Source organism: Meleagris gallopavo, chromosome 12 (genome assembly GCF_905368555.1).
Source record: "Meleagris gallopavo chromosome 12, MGAL_WU_HG_1.1, whole genome shotgun sequence".
Taxonomy (NCBI): domain Eukaryota; kingdom Metazoa; phylum Chordata; class Aves; order Galliformes; family Phasianidae; genus Meleagris; species Meleagris gallopavo.
Window position 1 is genome coordinate 10179835 of NC_139415.1, and position 15641 is coordinate 10195475.

At 40.4% G+C, this 15641-nt stretch overlaps 1 protein-coding gene across 1 annotated transcript in view; it reads left to right on the plus strand.

Annotated features, from left to right (window-relative positions):
- The first annotated feature begins 9261 nt into the window (after window positions 1-9261).
- TRPM7 (transient receptor potential cation channel subfamily M member 7) overlaps window positions 9262-15641 on the plus strand; it is a 54816-nt gene continuing 48436 nt past the window's right edge. The window contains exons 1-2 of the mRNA XM_085234197.1: window positions 9262-9508; window positions 9589-9758. Coding sequence (XP_085090323.1) covers window positions 9262-9508; window positions 9589-9758 — 417 coding nt within the window. The remainder of the gene's footprint in view (window positions 9509-9588; window positions 9759-15641) is intronic.

Genomic DNA, 15641 nt, shown 5'->3' on the forward strand with positions numbered 1-15641 from the left:
GATTCTATTTGTAAATACCTATCTGCTGGCTTGCCTTTTTTTTTTTTTTTTTTTTTTTTTCCTCCCTTTTCTTTCATTCTTCCTCCTTTTTTCTTCATTCTGAGGTTGGTCTGGATAGAAGCTGAGTACTGATGTCTGGAAGTTAAACATCAGTTTTACCGGGCTAACTCAGTAAATGCTTGTTGCACAGCTGTTAATCATGTGGCTCTGTGAAAGTATACCTGACAGACAGTGGTGAGTTAAAAATTTAACACGTGCAAGCTTCTTAGTGGTAACAAGCTTATTTGCAAGCAGCCTAGGAAACAATGCTGGATGGAAAAGTGTCATTGAGTGGATTGCACTTAGTCCGAAATGTGAAGGCCAAGAAAAAGCCAAGCTTCAGTATTGAATACCAGGCTGGGTAAGAAATCACTGAACATGAATATGTCTGATATGTGATCCTTGAGACATCCTTAGAACTCTGTGATTCTATTTGTATTAAAAGTTGAATGGATTTTTAAATATTTCACCCTCTTCTGCTCATGTGTTGGAACCTCTGGTAACATTGATTCACAGTAGTTGAGCATTTAAATAGGAGAAAACTCTCCCAGGCATTATCTTCCTTTAAAGTCAAAGAGAGGGGTGGTTGCCTTGTGGTACATTCATTTGGCATTGGAAACTGTCTTGCTTAAGTTGTGCAGGAAATCTCTCTTCCCACTCAACCAAGTCTGCAGGGTGGAGGAGAAACTCAGCTGTTGTATTTCAGTCATGATTAACAGCATCTTAACTTGTTCTTCCGTAACTTTTTTTTTTTTTTTCCACTAGAGCTTGAACTGCGAGATGACTGAAGTGTTCACTAAGTTAGGGAAGAGGAAACTTAGACTTCTGAAGAGTTTATTTACGTGTGAGTAATTTGAGAATAACTCCCGAGCACAGATCATGTAGGTCAGGAATGAGAGCTAAATGCTAGAGTAATTGTTGCAGTTCATATTACTGTTATTTTTTGTTTAGAATAATGTGAATATGTAGGTAAATCCTTGAACGGCTTGCCTGTTTCAAAAGGTCAGCCACAACATAAGCTACTCTAAAGAAAAAACAGCTTCTAGCTCTAATTGTCCTTCCTGTTGTGGAATTCAATCTCAACTGCTGTGTGAAGTCCTGCACTTGCACACTTTGTGTATGTGTTGGCTCAGATTCTAGGAGTTATGAAAACAAATTACATGGGAAGTGAAATTAAATTATATTGAGATATCTTTGACTAGAATTTCACCTACTTGCGCATCAACCCAAGTCATAGGTGACTTTTTTTTTTTTAAATATGAATTTTAGCCTATTGGATCTTGTTGCCCAACCTTAGTCAGCCCTGCCTGTTCTGGGAGTATTCTGCTTGCCAGCAGAGTATATAGATGTCATTTAAGTGCTGAAATATATACTGCTTTTTTACATCTTATCATGTGAAAACCTATTGATGCGTTCTGTTGTACCTGTCCAAATGTTTGGCTTTGTGAATAGGAATGAAGGACTAAAACCAACCTTCAGTTATTATTTTTTTTCCCCTTATAATTTTTTTTTTTTTTAAGATAGAGTAGTTAGAAAGAAGATGTAAATGCAGTAAGCAAATTCTTTTTGTCCTGTTTCTGATGTATTCTGCTGTTACGATTGATGTGTTTGACATTTCTGTAAAACCACAATTTCTGTAGGCTTCAAAATTGCAAGCAGGAAGTGTACATTTTCTTTTAAGAAAGTGAGTTATTATTACTAGTTAATAGGTATTCACCTGTTTTGACAGTTCTAAGTGGTGTCCAGTAACAGGACAAGAAGCGATGGGCACACACACAGATAAAATTCCATAGTAAAATCATAAAACCTTTTTTTCACTGTGAGGTTGGTCAAACATCAACAAACACCAGAGAGGTTGAGGAGTCTGGATGCAGGCCTGGTAGCTCTGAGCACAGCAAGTGAGTCAGGTGATCCATAGAGGAACCTTCCACACTGGCTTAGTAAGCTATTTTTCTTCTTATTTTCTAATATGCATTATCTGTGACTAGTTATTTTTCACTTTGTAGAAATAGTCAAATTTTATCATTGCAACTTGAGTTTCACTTTCAACTTTTTAACTTCTTAAAAGTCTTCGAGTTAAGTGTATTTTAAGGTTGTCTTTGGATTTGTAATACTTTCAGAAATTAGAATGCTGTTTTATTTTCAAATAGATGATAAAGTACTTCTACTTTATTTTTGTCAGAAGTGACTGATCAAAGTTCAAGGTGTTGCATTCTTGTGAGAGGTTGATGATGGAGACACAGGTATCTCTGGAATTCCTCTTATTTATAAAGAATGCAAGATCCTGTTCCCTGAGCACAGAGGGCATCAAATAGCTGAGAACAGTCTTCTACTTGCAGCTGAAAGACCTTTTAATCAAGACTGCATTTAGATCAAAGAGCTCCCTTTCAGCTTTTTCTTAGGAGTGTATTCACAGGTATTCTGCTCCCTGGTTTAACTGTTCCCCCTCCTTGCTCATGCACGTACTTATCTCCTTTCTTTCCTTCCCTTTTCTATTCAGGCAATAGCAGCATATTTTGAAGTGTTTTTGCATGTTACTTTGCTTTGGATAATAACATGTGCCTCTGTTCCAGCGTGGAGCCTAGTGTTTGTGAGGAAGCTTAACCTTTTGGACTCTCTTAAAACAAATGCAGCAGTCATGCACACCAGCTTATTTCACCCTGTAACAGTAGTTTAAAACAATAGCTTCTTTTCTGTACATCCTTATGTGTTCTTGTCCCACTGACTCCCAAGGTTGCATTAACATTGGTGCAATAGCTTGACTTAGATTTGAAAAACAAAAAATGAAGCTTTCTACAGTTTTAGACTTCAGAAGCTGAAGTGCACTTATGCTGGCTCCAGGACTTCTGTGGAGAGATTACAGAATATATCAACTTCTGTATTGTAATACCCAAGAATACAAGGAAATACAGCAGGTATTGGTACACTTAAAAGTTCAACAGTATCTCAAATCCAATATCGAGCTTTGTGCTGTATTCTCATCATGGCTTCAAGAAAATTGGGGTATTTGTATATTAGAAACGGGCAATTTTCTCTGATAGCTGATTTTAAAAATAAGTGTTAGCAATGAATTTAAACTCTAATAACAATGGGGAAAAAAAGGAAATGCATGCCTATTTGTACTTCTAACAAATGGGACAGCAAGCCTCTGCAGACAAGAGCACAGAAGTTAGTTCTGCTCTAGAGAAACAGGCTAAAAGTTTGGCTGAATTAAGCAACTTGAAAAATAGATCAATTTATATTTATTATATTTTATGGGAGCCAACTTACACACTGTAAAACATATGTACATGTTACTACAGACAGTTGATGATTCCTGCTTTGCAAAGTAGATAGGTGCAAGCTGAGATTTACTTCAGTTTCCTGTTTATGTGTTAAGACATTGCTTGATGGAAGAGTGGAAACTGGTTTAAATATCTGCAGAATTCACTGATAATTCTCTTGCTTGGTATGGAGAAGTTCTCCATTGTTCTTTGTGTGATTTAACGCAATTAAAAAAATGTGTTTGGATTCTTCCACATTTCAGGAACTCTACCTGCAGAATTCCTTTTTACAGATGGGAGTGAAGTGGGTGAATAAGATCTTCATGAGCTACCTACAGAAGGGCTAAGTTTAGGGGCAGTAAATTCTAACAGCTGCTACAAGAGCTGAAAACAGTTTTTATTGAACTGAAGTGGGAGGAAAAGCAGGTCTTGAAAAATCGGTTCTTGAATCTATGTTGGTGGCAATACAACAGGAAGAAATTCAGCCAGTCATATTTAAATATCCTTAAAATAAGTATTTTTCTTAAAATCAGCTATACTTTGAGTCCTTAGCTTGTAGTACTTGTGATTTTCTAACGTTCTTTGACATGTCAAATGGGGCTTGCTTAAAAACAGTAGAAAGTTTTATGACATGTTTATAGAACTGCTGAAGGGAGCCCACCTAACTTTTAAACAGACCTGCATATATGGATTTTGTAGAATAAGGATATAAGCTCGGGGTGTTGGAAGTGTGTTAAGCAACTCTGAACTCTGAAGTCTGCTTTTGGCACCACAAGAGGATCACTGTCAAATATGAGTTCAAAGATGGATGATTAATACTAGTCTTGTGTTGGGCCTGGCGAGTCTGGATAGTGGAGGTGTAGAAGGAGATGCTTCAGTTGTGCAGGAAGTGGAAGTGCAGAATCTCTGTGCACTACATGTCCACCATGCACCAGCTTAGCTGCTAGCAAGTTAAAACAAGAACTTGTCTGAAGATTGCTGCGGAAACAATTTTCATAGAAAAGTTTAGCAAATCCTGTAGAAGATATAGGGAGATAAAGTTCCGAAGGAGCAAAACTGACGAAGTTGCTTTAGGGTTTTTTTTCCGTTTTTTTTCCGTTTTTTTTTTTTTCTTTTTTTTTTTTTTTAAGTCAGGCACTGATGAAATTTTGCAAAGGGTCAGTCATTATAGTGCAATTGTCCCTGTACTGCTCCTGGCAGCTACTGATTTTACACATGTAAGTAGAGACATTCAGAGGCACACCCTTGGCTGTTTTGTGCAAGACTTTGGCCTGTGTTTGTTAAACTGTGTATTCTGAGCAATAAGTAATATATCATATTCCCAAATACAGGGCTTGCTTATATTATACTTCAGATGATAGGTTAGGAAATGTATCTTTCTGTATACTTCTGGAACTTGTATAACGAAAAACTGCTTGCTCAGAACTACTGTGTGTGCTCAACCTTAATTCGTTCATCAGCTTCAAGATCCCTTCCTTCTCTTGGAATATCTTTAATGCTGATTTCTAAACTGGATAACCCACACCCTCATTTGCCTAATTTGGATGTGACAAGCCATACCACATAGCTGAACTTGAGTTACTGGTTCTGCACTCCGAGCTTGGAGTGTTAGGTCATGGGGCACTTTGCGTTGCCATCAGAAAACCCACTCTACAGTCCTTTCCTGGTGTTGTAAATAATCTGCCTGTCCCAGAAAAATCAGTGAGCACTGAAAAACTAAATAGCCTCAGACAGCTTTGCTTGCATGCGTGTTGCAAAGTAGATGGCTGACTTTGTAAGTGAAATAATGCTCTAGCACTAAGATAGCACACTAAATACATGAAAAACACCCTCATGCCTTTGTGATGGTTCTCCTCTTAAAATGGTAGCTGAACTGCACAGCTGGCCTTTGGGTAATAGCACATCAGCACTTTTTATTCTCAAAAGATACTCTATGTCCGTGCTCCTTTTTGTAATTACTCCATTTGCACAGAACTCAGTGCTGCTTTACCAATTTTAATACATGATCAGTTCTGTCACTGAGCTAAATCATACATGCGCTGCTTGGGATATTGGAGTCTAAATCAGTTGTTAAAGGGGATAATTTGTTTTATGTCTTTTTATTAAGTTAATTTTATGTACTCATTTTTTCCTGATATATTTTGAAATTTCTGTAGATTTTCTGACTTACTTCTTGAATGTTAAAGGCGAAGTACTTGTTCTTTTGAGGGAATATCTTCTCAGATGTGAAAGCTAACACACTGTTCAAGTACTTATCTTTAAAATGCAAAGTTTTAAGAACATTGGTACACTACAAAAAGATGACTAACCCTTTGGGACCTCTTGAAAAGATGATGTGTAACTCTGGAGTGTAACATACAAACAAAGTGATAACCATTTCCGAACCATTTTAAAACTGAGCAGGTGCACATTTCTTGAGTTTTATTTTCCCTGTCTTCAACAAAAACAGGCCTCCTTTTGTTATATTTGCTAAGTTTTGTAGTTCACAGCAGTAAACTATTTCTCCCTTACCTTCTTTTGAAATAACACTTTTGAGTCCTTGAAAAGTTCAGTGTTGGCAGTGTTACTTGGTGCATTATCTGAAAGAAAGCGGACAAAATGTTTCCACAGAAATGTCAGTAAGTCTGGCATTAGAAAACCCCTTTGCAAATAATAGGGAGGACTTGTGAAGTCCCCTTATCTTGTGTCATCATACACTTTTTTTGGGCGAATTTTGGGTTTGGGCAATTCGCTTTTAAAAGAAAAGTGAATCGATAATCTCTCTTTTCTGCCATCGGTGACATCAGTAGGAGGGCAAAAAATGTTGCCACAGAGAATCTGTTTGACGTCAGGTAGGATATTAACTAGATATCCCTATCAGTTGGCATTTGCATCTGATTTAACTACATGAATTCTAACACACATTTTGAGAACTTATTTAAAAGAGCAGCTGCAGAGTAATAGATCTCATCCCTGGGAAACTTCATAATGGAGTCAAAAAGAGTCAAAACCAATTAATTTTATTTAAGGGTTACTCATATCATTTCTCGTAGAAAGGAATGAATTTTTTTCTTTCTGTGTATGACTCAATAGCTCATCTGCATGGGAGTGGGTGAACAGTCAAACAGCTTCTTCATGGCTACTAGATTTGCAGTAGTGAGATAAGGGTTTCCTTAAAGTGGTATCTTTATCCTTGAGCACTTACTGTGGTAAGATCAAGTTACAGCTGGTTTAATTCAATGTCAAACTTATTAGGTTTGTCATTGCAAATTTTACTGGTTCTGGTGATGATTACATAACAAATAATTACCCAATATAAAGTGCTAGTGACAGATTAATACTTTGCTTTGAGATATAAAAATGAGATACAGGAACCACATAGCAAAAGAGTTCTGTTTAAAGCAGTTATATTCTATTTTAGATAACAGAAACTTGCTTCAGGTAAAGGTCTTCGAATACAATTAATTTTAAATAATGCTTTTATTGTTCTAATTCACAGCTGACAGTTATTCATTTGGAAGAGATGTTAGAGGAATTTTGAGCTGACTGTCGGTGTGGTTGGAAGGTAAAACAAGTAGGATGAATGAGGCTCTAGGCAGCCTGGTCTGTGGTGGGAGGGTTAAAACTGGGTAATAATTGAGATCCTTTTCAACCCAGTCGATTCTATGATTATTTATCAAGTATCTGTTTTGCTGCTCAGTCCTCTAATATTGAAGTTCAGTGATGGGAACAAGATTTAATATTTGAGCGTATCATAATTCACTCTTTTTGGATGACTAACACTGCTAGGGTCTAATCATGTCATTTTAGTATGAATGAACAATGTAATAAGAGGACATAAGGTGACTTCCTTATGGTATGTGCCATCAGTTCCAGGTCATGGGGATTTATTTCACTGTGGTGCTATGTCCTGCCCCTTTTCACAATGCTCTTTCTGAAGGCTGACCTCCTCCCCCCCCAGACAGAATGAGGCAGAGAGGATGTTGATGACTCATTTTCCCTGTGTTTTCTTCACAGGCTGTTCCAGTGAAACAATGTGCTGTCTCTCCATCTGAGCTTATCACAAACAGTTTAACTCTCAAACAATTTGATGTCAATCTTTTTACGGTTTTGCAGGGATCAACAGGAAAAAGGGCGTGGAAAATTCCTCACCTGAAGCACATTCTCCTAAAACAATAGAGAAAAGTCTCCCATCGTGTCCAGGCTGGCCTCCAGCTACTTCTTCTGAGTTCCCTTGATCCTTTTAGCTCTTGAATTTACAAATGTTAAGCGTGTGAGAAGCAAGTTAGTCCAAATATTGCTGTGAGATGAAAGGAAGGTCCTAGTCATTTAAGAACTTGCTCATAAACTTCACTTGAGATGTGAAGAGGCTTGATTAATTAACTAGGAAAAATGATGAATGGAGGAGGCTGGATTGTGGTGCATTGATAGAAGTACTTTATATTGTTATCTGAAGAATTCAGAAATCCCCCACTCTCTCTGCTTTCCTTCTGGAAAATTCTTGAACAATCTCCAGCAAATCTTGGACTTCCACTGCTCCTTCTGTTCCTGCTCACTAAGCCAAGAGAGAGCACCGGCACAAGGAAATCTGGGCAGGCGCAAGTGGCTGTAGGCTTAGGTTTGCAGGCTTAGGTTTTCTTCTACAGTAAGAAAATTTAACTTATTTGTTGTGAAATGTACTCAGAACTAATTGAAGTGTCCTAAATTGTCTGTCCTCTGGAAACGCTTGATCCTAGGAGCCTTATTTTCATACCTGTGTAAGATACCACAAATTCCACTAAAGTTAGCTGAAAGCAAACATTAGGAAGTCCCTTGCAGCAACACAGTAAGGTGGAGCTGAATGCCCCAGGGTTGTATGGATTTTATCAGATTTGCACCTATTGTCTATGGCAAATGGGTGTTTCTGCCCAAGTTTACTGCTCAACTCTGCCCTGTTACACTGCTGTTAATGCAAGGACACTTTGTCTCTTAATATCTTCAGTTTAGTTTAATTCTATTGTATATTAAAACTTGTGTAGTACTCAGTTAACGTCAGGTTGAAATGTTAGTTTCATGTGTGTATGTTTCAGTCTTTCTCTTGGAGTTGCTTCATTGTTGGTGCTGAATTGCATTGTTGGGAATGTGGTGCATCCATCCAGTAGGCTGCACGTCAAGGTGACAATGGTTGGCATCTAGCTGCCAATTCTGCTGCTTTTATTAATGCTTGATTTAATGATCTCATTCTAATCATTGGAGTTGATGTAGCAAATCTGCAGTGTGCTGAACCTCAGGCTGCCAGTGGCAGATGCAGCACAAACTCAGAACAGGGCAGACAAATGGTAAGGCCTGATGAGCAACATCCACGTGCCATGATACTTAAAATGAATTTGAACCATATGAAATGAACACTCTTGTAAGACTGTGGTATCTTACAAACGGTGCCAGGGCCTTTGAGCCAGATTTAACTCTGTTTTGAACCATGTTGTGTTTGCAGAGGAAACAGGGAATTAACTGTAAGTGCCTTAAATAGAAGTTAGCAGTATAACAGTGATGTTGGACATCTAGTTCAGGGGAGATATTTTTTTCTTGGAAATCTTTATTTTCCATATTTAGCCTACACAAGTAATTTGAACCAAATTCAAATAATCACTTGCCTTCGTTTAGAAATTCTGATAGTTGGTTTGCTTTAGTACACAGCTGGATGTAAAAGATGAGTGATGAAGTGGGAGTTGAAGCACAAGACTTATTGCTTAGCAGCGTTGATCCAGGGCTGGTCACGGTCAGTCTGGATCCCGTGTGAGCTGCGGTAGCGGTAGAATGGATGCAGCCCGCTCTGATTTTGCTTGTACTGAGCTTAAAAATGTGTTTGTCAATTTGAAGTTTTACAGATGGTCTCTAAAGCTCACGTGTTTGCACTAAAAAAGGATCAAAAAGGTGTCGAGCTCTCAGGGTGAGGGGACGGAAGGGCCGGCCCACGCGGGGTCCCTGACGGCCATTTAACATGTTAGGGCGCTGCGGGACGCCGGCCGAGCTTCCCCGAGCGGGAAGGCCGAAGCTCGGCCCTCATCCCGCCCCCGCCTCAGGGCGGCCGCGAGGAGCCACGCGGCGGGCGGGAAGCGGCGGGCAGGGCAGGGCAGGGCGGGGCGGCCCCCCTCCCTCCTCTCGGGGGCGGTGCGCGCTGACGCGGCAGCGCCGCGGCTCTCCGCCGGCCGAGTCGCACAATTATGAGAAAGAGCTGCCGGGCCGAGGCCGCCGCCAACGCTGGGTCCCGGTGCGGAGCCGAGCTAACGCCGTCCTCCTCGCCCCACTCTTTCCTCCGCCCCGGGAGCGACGTCCTCGCCCGGCTTCTCCCCACCCGGCCCTCCGCAGCCGCCGAGCTCAGCCCCAATAGATGGAGACAGGCCCCGCCACCGCCGACGCCGAACCACGAGCAGGAGCTGCCCGGCGGGAGGAGAGCCAGAGTCGGCGCCGAGACCCAGCCCGGCTCTGAGGAGAATGGTGAGGGGGCGGCGGAGGAGCGGGACCCGTCCCCGTCGCGGCCGCTCCGGCGGGGTGCTCGTTCCGCGGCGGGGCGGGGGATCCCGGGCTGTCAGCGCCGTGCCGGAAGGGGAGGCCCGGCCGATAACGGCCGGCACTGCGACCCGGCCTCGTCCCCCCTCAGCGCCCGCCGGCGGCCCGGCCCGGCCCTGCTCTCCCGCGTTGTCTCGAGCCGCTGGTGAGGCTCCCGCCGTTCCCGCAGCCGCTCCGCGCGGTGCCCACGGGTCCGGCAGCGCCGCCCTGCTGCACTTAGCGCCGGGGCTGCGCCGCTCGGAAGCGCGGCCTCTGCGCGGGGCTCGGAGGGCGGCTGCCATCCGTCATAATGGCTTTTAGTGATAGAGTTCACGTGCTCGATTCTCCGGGAGGCGGCTCTTCTTTGGTCTTTCTAGCAATTCGTTTTTAAAGTCTTTTTAAGCGTTATCGCGTGTCCTGGGGAGTGTGCATCCTTACAAAGAGATGTGTGAACCTCTGCGAAGAAAACAGTTTTAATTCCGGTGCTGCTCCTGGCACTGGAGTTAAATTCAATTCTCATCTTTATTAGTTCATTTCATAATTGATATTTACTGAATTTGGAGTGAGCCATCATGCGGAGAGTGCTCTCGCATCGTGGTGGGAATCTGGGTGTGGGGAGAGATCCGTGCATTTTGACACTGCTGGAACTTCTCAGATGCTTTGTTTGATGTTAAATAGAGTGGTGCTTTATTTTGCAGTATATTGCTCAAAACGATGCGGGTTCCCACTTACAAGTCTGACCGTATCTGTCAGCTGCATAGAAATGGAGGCTTTTCTACAGTCTGAAAATCTGAAGCTTTTTCAGAAGGAAGCTGGAAGTGCAGCCTTCTGTCCTTGAAAGGAGCACTCGCTGCCTTCCACCTGAGCCCTGCTCTGCTCTTCAGCTGCGGGGTGTTGGCTTTTTAAGTTTAGTTTTGGTGTTCTGCTGGGGCTCTCTTGACCTAGAAACGTACTGATGGGTCTTAGCCATGACAGATTTGTAAACTGATCCTTTGTAACCTATTTGCAGTGTTTTTATGCTTCCTTGGCGGTTATCACCTAATACATGATATTTTGTAACTACTCTTCAGTCAGCCCAGATAAACAACCTGTTACAGGACATCCCATGGAGGTTTATTTTACTAAAAGTTTTTCTGCTGCTCCATCACTTTGTAGCAGCTTTTAAGAACTTCTGGACGGTGTCCAGCCTTCAATCAGGGTTTGTTCTGAAGGGTGAGCAGCTCAGTGTGGCTGTTGAGAGTTGAGCTTTTTTTTTTTTTTTTTTTTTTTTTTTTTTTTTTTTAAGAGTGTGTGTGCTGTATCATCCCTCATACCTTCTGGTATGATGCCACTCTTGACTTTGCTATTTAAAGTGGGAGGGAAAAACCTTTTGTGCATGTGGAAGTATTTAGGCAGTTCTTGTACTATTTCTACTTCTGTTTCCTGATATTTTACTTTGATTTTTTTTTTTTTTTTTTTTAGCCTGCTTGGAAGAGTAACTTATACTTATTGTACAAATAGAAGCATCTGAAGGTACCTTGGAATGTGACCTAACCTTTAACAGATATCTCACTTACATTTAAACATTTTGTCAGATCATCCCCCATGCGGATTACCTCTTGGACTCTTTTGCATCTTAAACTTCTGCTTTTCTTGTTCCTTGACGTTCTTTGTAGCTCTAGTCTTGCCATGTTCACCTTTTTGTCTTATCGCTTCCTCCCTGCTTGCTTTGGTGTGCTGGTGTGATAGACTTCAGCATCCCAACCCCTCTCCTTTCTCATGGTTATCTTTACCCCTTGCTGTGCTTCTTTCTTTCCTGGAAGTTTTGCACTAAGGCTAGAGGCCTGCTTCTCTTTCATGTCCCTTCATGAGATGCATTCTGTTAATGATTTTACTTCTCCTGGACCATTGTGACAGCTGAGTATTTTCTAACCAAGCCAATATAACTCATACTGACATGGTTGGGTTTGACGTTGCCCATTTTACACCTGTACTCTCTAAGCAGATGTGTCAAAAAGCGTGTGTGAAGGGAAGGGAGATGTTTTTATAGTCTGTGATTTATATGCTTGACAGAATTTTGCATAGTAAGTTGAATTTTCTTTCCCAGAAAGACCCCAATTAGTCTAATTAGGAGTTTAATACCTGGTGGTATTAAATTGTAAGTGGCACTTTTAATAAACTGACAATGCCAGCATCTTGTCTGAGATAAGCCCAAATTTGATGTTCCAGACTTTAAAGACTTAGTGGCTTGTGCACTGCAAAATCAAGAGAATAATATTATATACTTAACCTGAAAAATGTATCTCCATTTTTTTTGAGAGAGAGATTTTTTATTTCTTTTGGAATCTCTTTTCCTTTAACTGTGTCTACTTTGGCTTCAGTAGTTGTGTACCATACTAATTTGCTGAAAGAAGTAACATTGGTTCTATTTTTTGTTCCACTTCTTTAAAGGCAAACAGGCAGTAAGATAACGTGTGTGTTTTCCAGAACCGAAGTTTTACCTTTGAGGTCATATTTCTTGTTTCTAATCTGAATAATTCTGTCTCACAGGGAGACGCTCAGCAGGAGAGGTGAAGTCCTTGATGTTACATGGAAAGCTATGTCTTCTTAGAAAAGTTGTCATTTTATTAGCATATAGCAATAAAATCAAACCTATTCTGCATTAATAGGTATCAAACTCTGATAGTCATTGTTTGGAATGGCGTTTTTATTAATTAATCTCCATAGTTCTCTTAAAAAGCTGAGATTCAACCACTGTCAACTGATCCAGCCCTTGATTTTCATGTTTGGTTTATCATAAGCAGCTTTGTCTTTCTTGTCTTTCTTTTTCTCTTTTCCTTATGTATTCACAGCGTTCAAAATTGTGTAAATATAACAAATACTGATTCCAGGAGTCTCTAGACTAGTGAGTAAAATAGATACTTGGTGCATTGTAGCTTCCCTGGTTGAAGTCATGTCAGCTGGCTTTTCATTAGGTAGATTATTGAGTAATGTCACTGTATGTATTTGGATAAGACAATTTTATGGTCATTAAAGATAATGTCCCTTTTTCCCCCTGATTCTCCTGAGTAGCAATGGCCTTTACCAATGAGAATCTGATCCACAATTTCCATAAGGAATGGCAGGTAGCACTGACCTGGGGACAAGCTCTGAAGAGGTTTCTTGCTTTCTTCACTGGCTCCAAATGTTTCTTCTTTACCACTGTATTCCCCACAGTCTGTTACTGTGTTTTATTTCCTAATAGAGTTCTTTTGCGGTCTTAATGGAATGTGATCTTTTTACACAGAACTTACAACTTGCACTGTGCTGTTCAGTTGCACTTAGGAAAGATTTTTGAGCTCTTTTAAGTGATTTAAGGATGGAGGGATAATAGCAAAACCTACTTACTTAGCAGCATCCCCCAGCTAACATAATTGGTTGGGTTAAGGTGGATTTGTTTTATACTTTTTATTTTTGCTAAACATATTGAAATGTAGAGGAAGATAAACAGTAATTCTTCATTACAGAATTCTGAAAGTTGACTTTTTTTACTGGCGTGTGAATTTCAAACATTTCAGAGGAGACACTTGGATTTTCTATCTTGAGGTTGTTTCTTCAGTTAAACCTGTCTCCATTTGAAGACAACTGGAATAGCATTGATTTTTTTTATTTTTTTTTTAAATGTATGTGTTTAAGTAAATGCATGCTTTTTTAAATAGCTTCATTGATTACCAGGAAGTAATAAGAAAGTCAGAATAAATGTTGATCTCTTGATTAAAGGTCATTTCCCCTCTTTCCCTCTAATGAAAGTTAAAAGGGAAGATGGGCTTGATCACTTAGCAAAAGAGATAATTAGAATGCACAGGTCAAGGTGGCATGTCGATATGTCATCTTCAACCTCTCCTGAAAATTATCTAACCTCCCCCACCCTCCCTTTTTTTTTTTTTTCCCCTCCAGTCTCCTTTACACCTATATTTTGGTAACACGTAAAAGTGGAGGCAAGCTGTGTGAAAGCAGGGGTGTGAAAGCAGGGGTGTGATCCGCTTGCTTTAATTCCCAGCTTTGCTAGAGCCATGGTGCAGCTCAGCTGAAGTTTGTGGTTTTATTTTGCTGTTTTTTGCCCCGGCTGCTGTAATTCTTGCACGGAAGTAGGGAGGATGCAGATTGTGTCATTGCTGTAGGCAAGCAGAGGAAGTTCCTTGCTCATCTGTTCTTTCCAATGAGTGGGCAGTGTACTCCTGAAGGGATAGTGACATAAAAAATCAAGAGGAAAACTCAGCAGTAAACACAGTTCGGTTATCCTTTTTTTTCCTTCTCAAGAACTGGGGGAAAAGCATTTCAAACTTATAAGAGATACAGGTAGAAAGATACCTGTGGTGCTGACTGTGGTGCTGAGAGTTTTGCAAAGCTGCCTTGCCAAAGGGCTAGAATGTTCACACATGAGAAAAGCTTATGATGAGAGGATGTTGTAGGAAGTCTGTAAGATAAATGTAGCCTTTAATTGCTAAGGAGAACACAAGTATAATAGCAACTTGGCAGCGTTTTAGAGCTGATTTAACTTATAAGCCAACTCATGCATTTTTTTTTTTCCCCTTAACTAATAACAAAAATAACGTTACTGAGGTGGTTTAAACATGAATTATGTTTTTAATTTTTTAAACTTTTTTTATTCCTAAACTAAGATTACCTACGGAATTTCTTCAATAAATTGTTCTAATGAAGTCAGATGAGTGTTATGGGTTACTTTTATGTTAAGAGCAATATATTTTTTTTCCTATTCACTCGTATGAACTTACTTGAAGGAGCATTTGCAGAAATGTTTGAACCCTGCAAAAATGCAAAAAAGTATGGTTGCTGAGTTAATGCATCCCAGACCAGCTTTATTTCAGTTGAAGGAGGATGGTAGGTGACATGTGCTAGCACACATTAGTTCAATTTCTATAGCTGCAAAGTCACAGTTTTATTCAGTAATGCAGTTGGCTCTTTCTTGTGTGTCATTTGACAAGCGATGTCTTCACATGATGATCCGACTTGAAGATTATTTCAGAAACAGCCGATGTGGAACCTGTGCAACCTTATTGCGACTTCATTTTCAACCTGTCTGTTGAGAACACCAATTTACGTGCAGTCCAGTATGGAATGCTGATTTTATTCCAATTCGTATCGTGTGTTTTGCAACGTGTTTGCAAATGGTTTAATACATAATTTTAAATAACGTGGGTAACTGTGTGCATAGACTTTGCCTACATCTGAAAATTATCGATGTGAATCTTGTCAACGTCTGGACTTACTGCTAATAATTACAAAATCACACTTTAAAGTATAGAATAACAGACCCAGAAAAAGTATAGTCAGTGGAAGGTTTGGTTTAGAGGGGCAAATAGAGAAATCATTTTTGAAGCTTTTCCTCAAGTGCCATTGTTACCTCTAAGCCAGCAGTGCTGCCTGTGTTCTTTTGAAGTGGTCTCCCTTTTAAGAATGGTGTAGAAAATGCCCAGATGCAGGATTAACAGGTCTTAAAATGAGTTGGATATATTTTCTTCTGAAATGCATGAACTGGATTAAAACATCTTGGGCAATTGAAGAAGAATTGACTATTCTCAAAATTTAACCCTGGAAGTGGTGAAACATCTCCTGGCTTCTCTGCAGCTGTTGAGTGACATTGAATTTCCTTTTAATCTCTTCCAGCAGCTGGAAGAGTTCCCAGATACGTGACTTTGATGCATCCTCCATCATATGGATTGCCATCTCCTCTTTTCTATCTTTTTTTTCTTTATCCTCAGGCTGACTTAAGACTTCGCAGTGCTTTGCAGCTGAGCTTTAGGTACGTTGGGGTGACTGTTCTGATGTGAGGCTTTGTCGTGGCCTGACAGG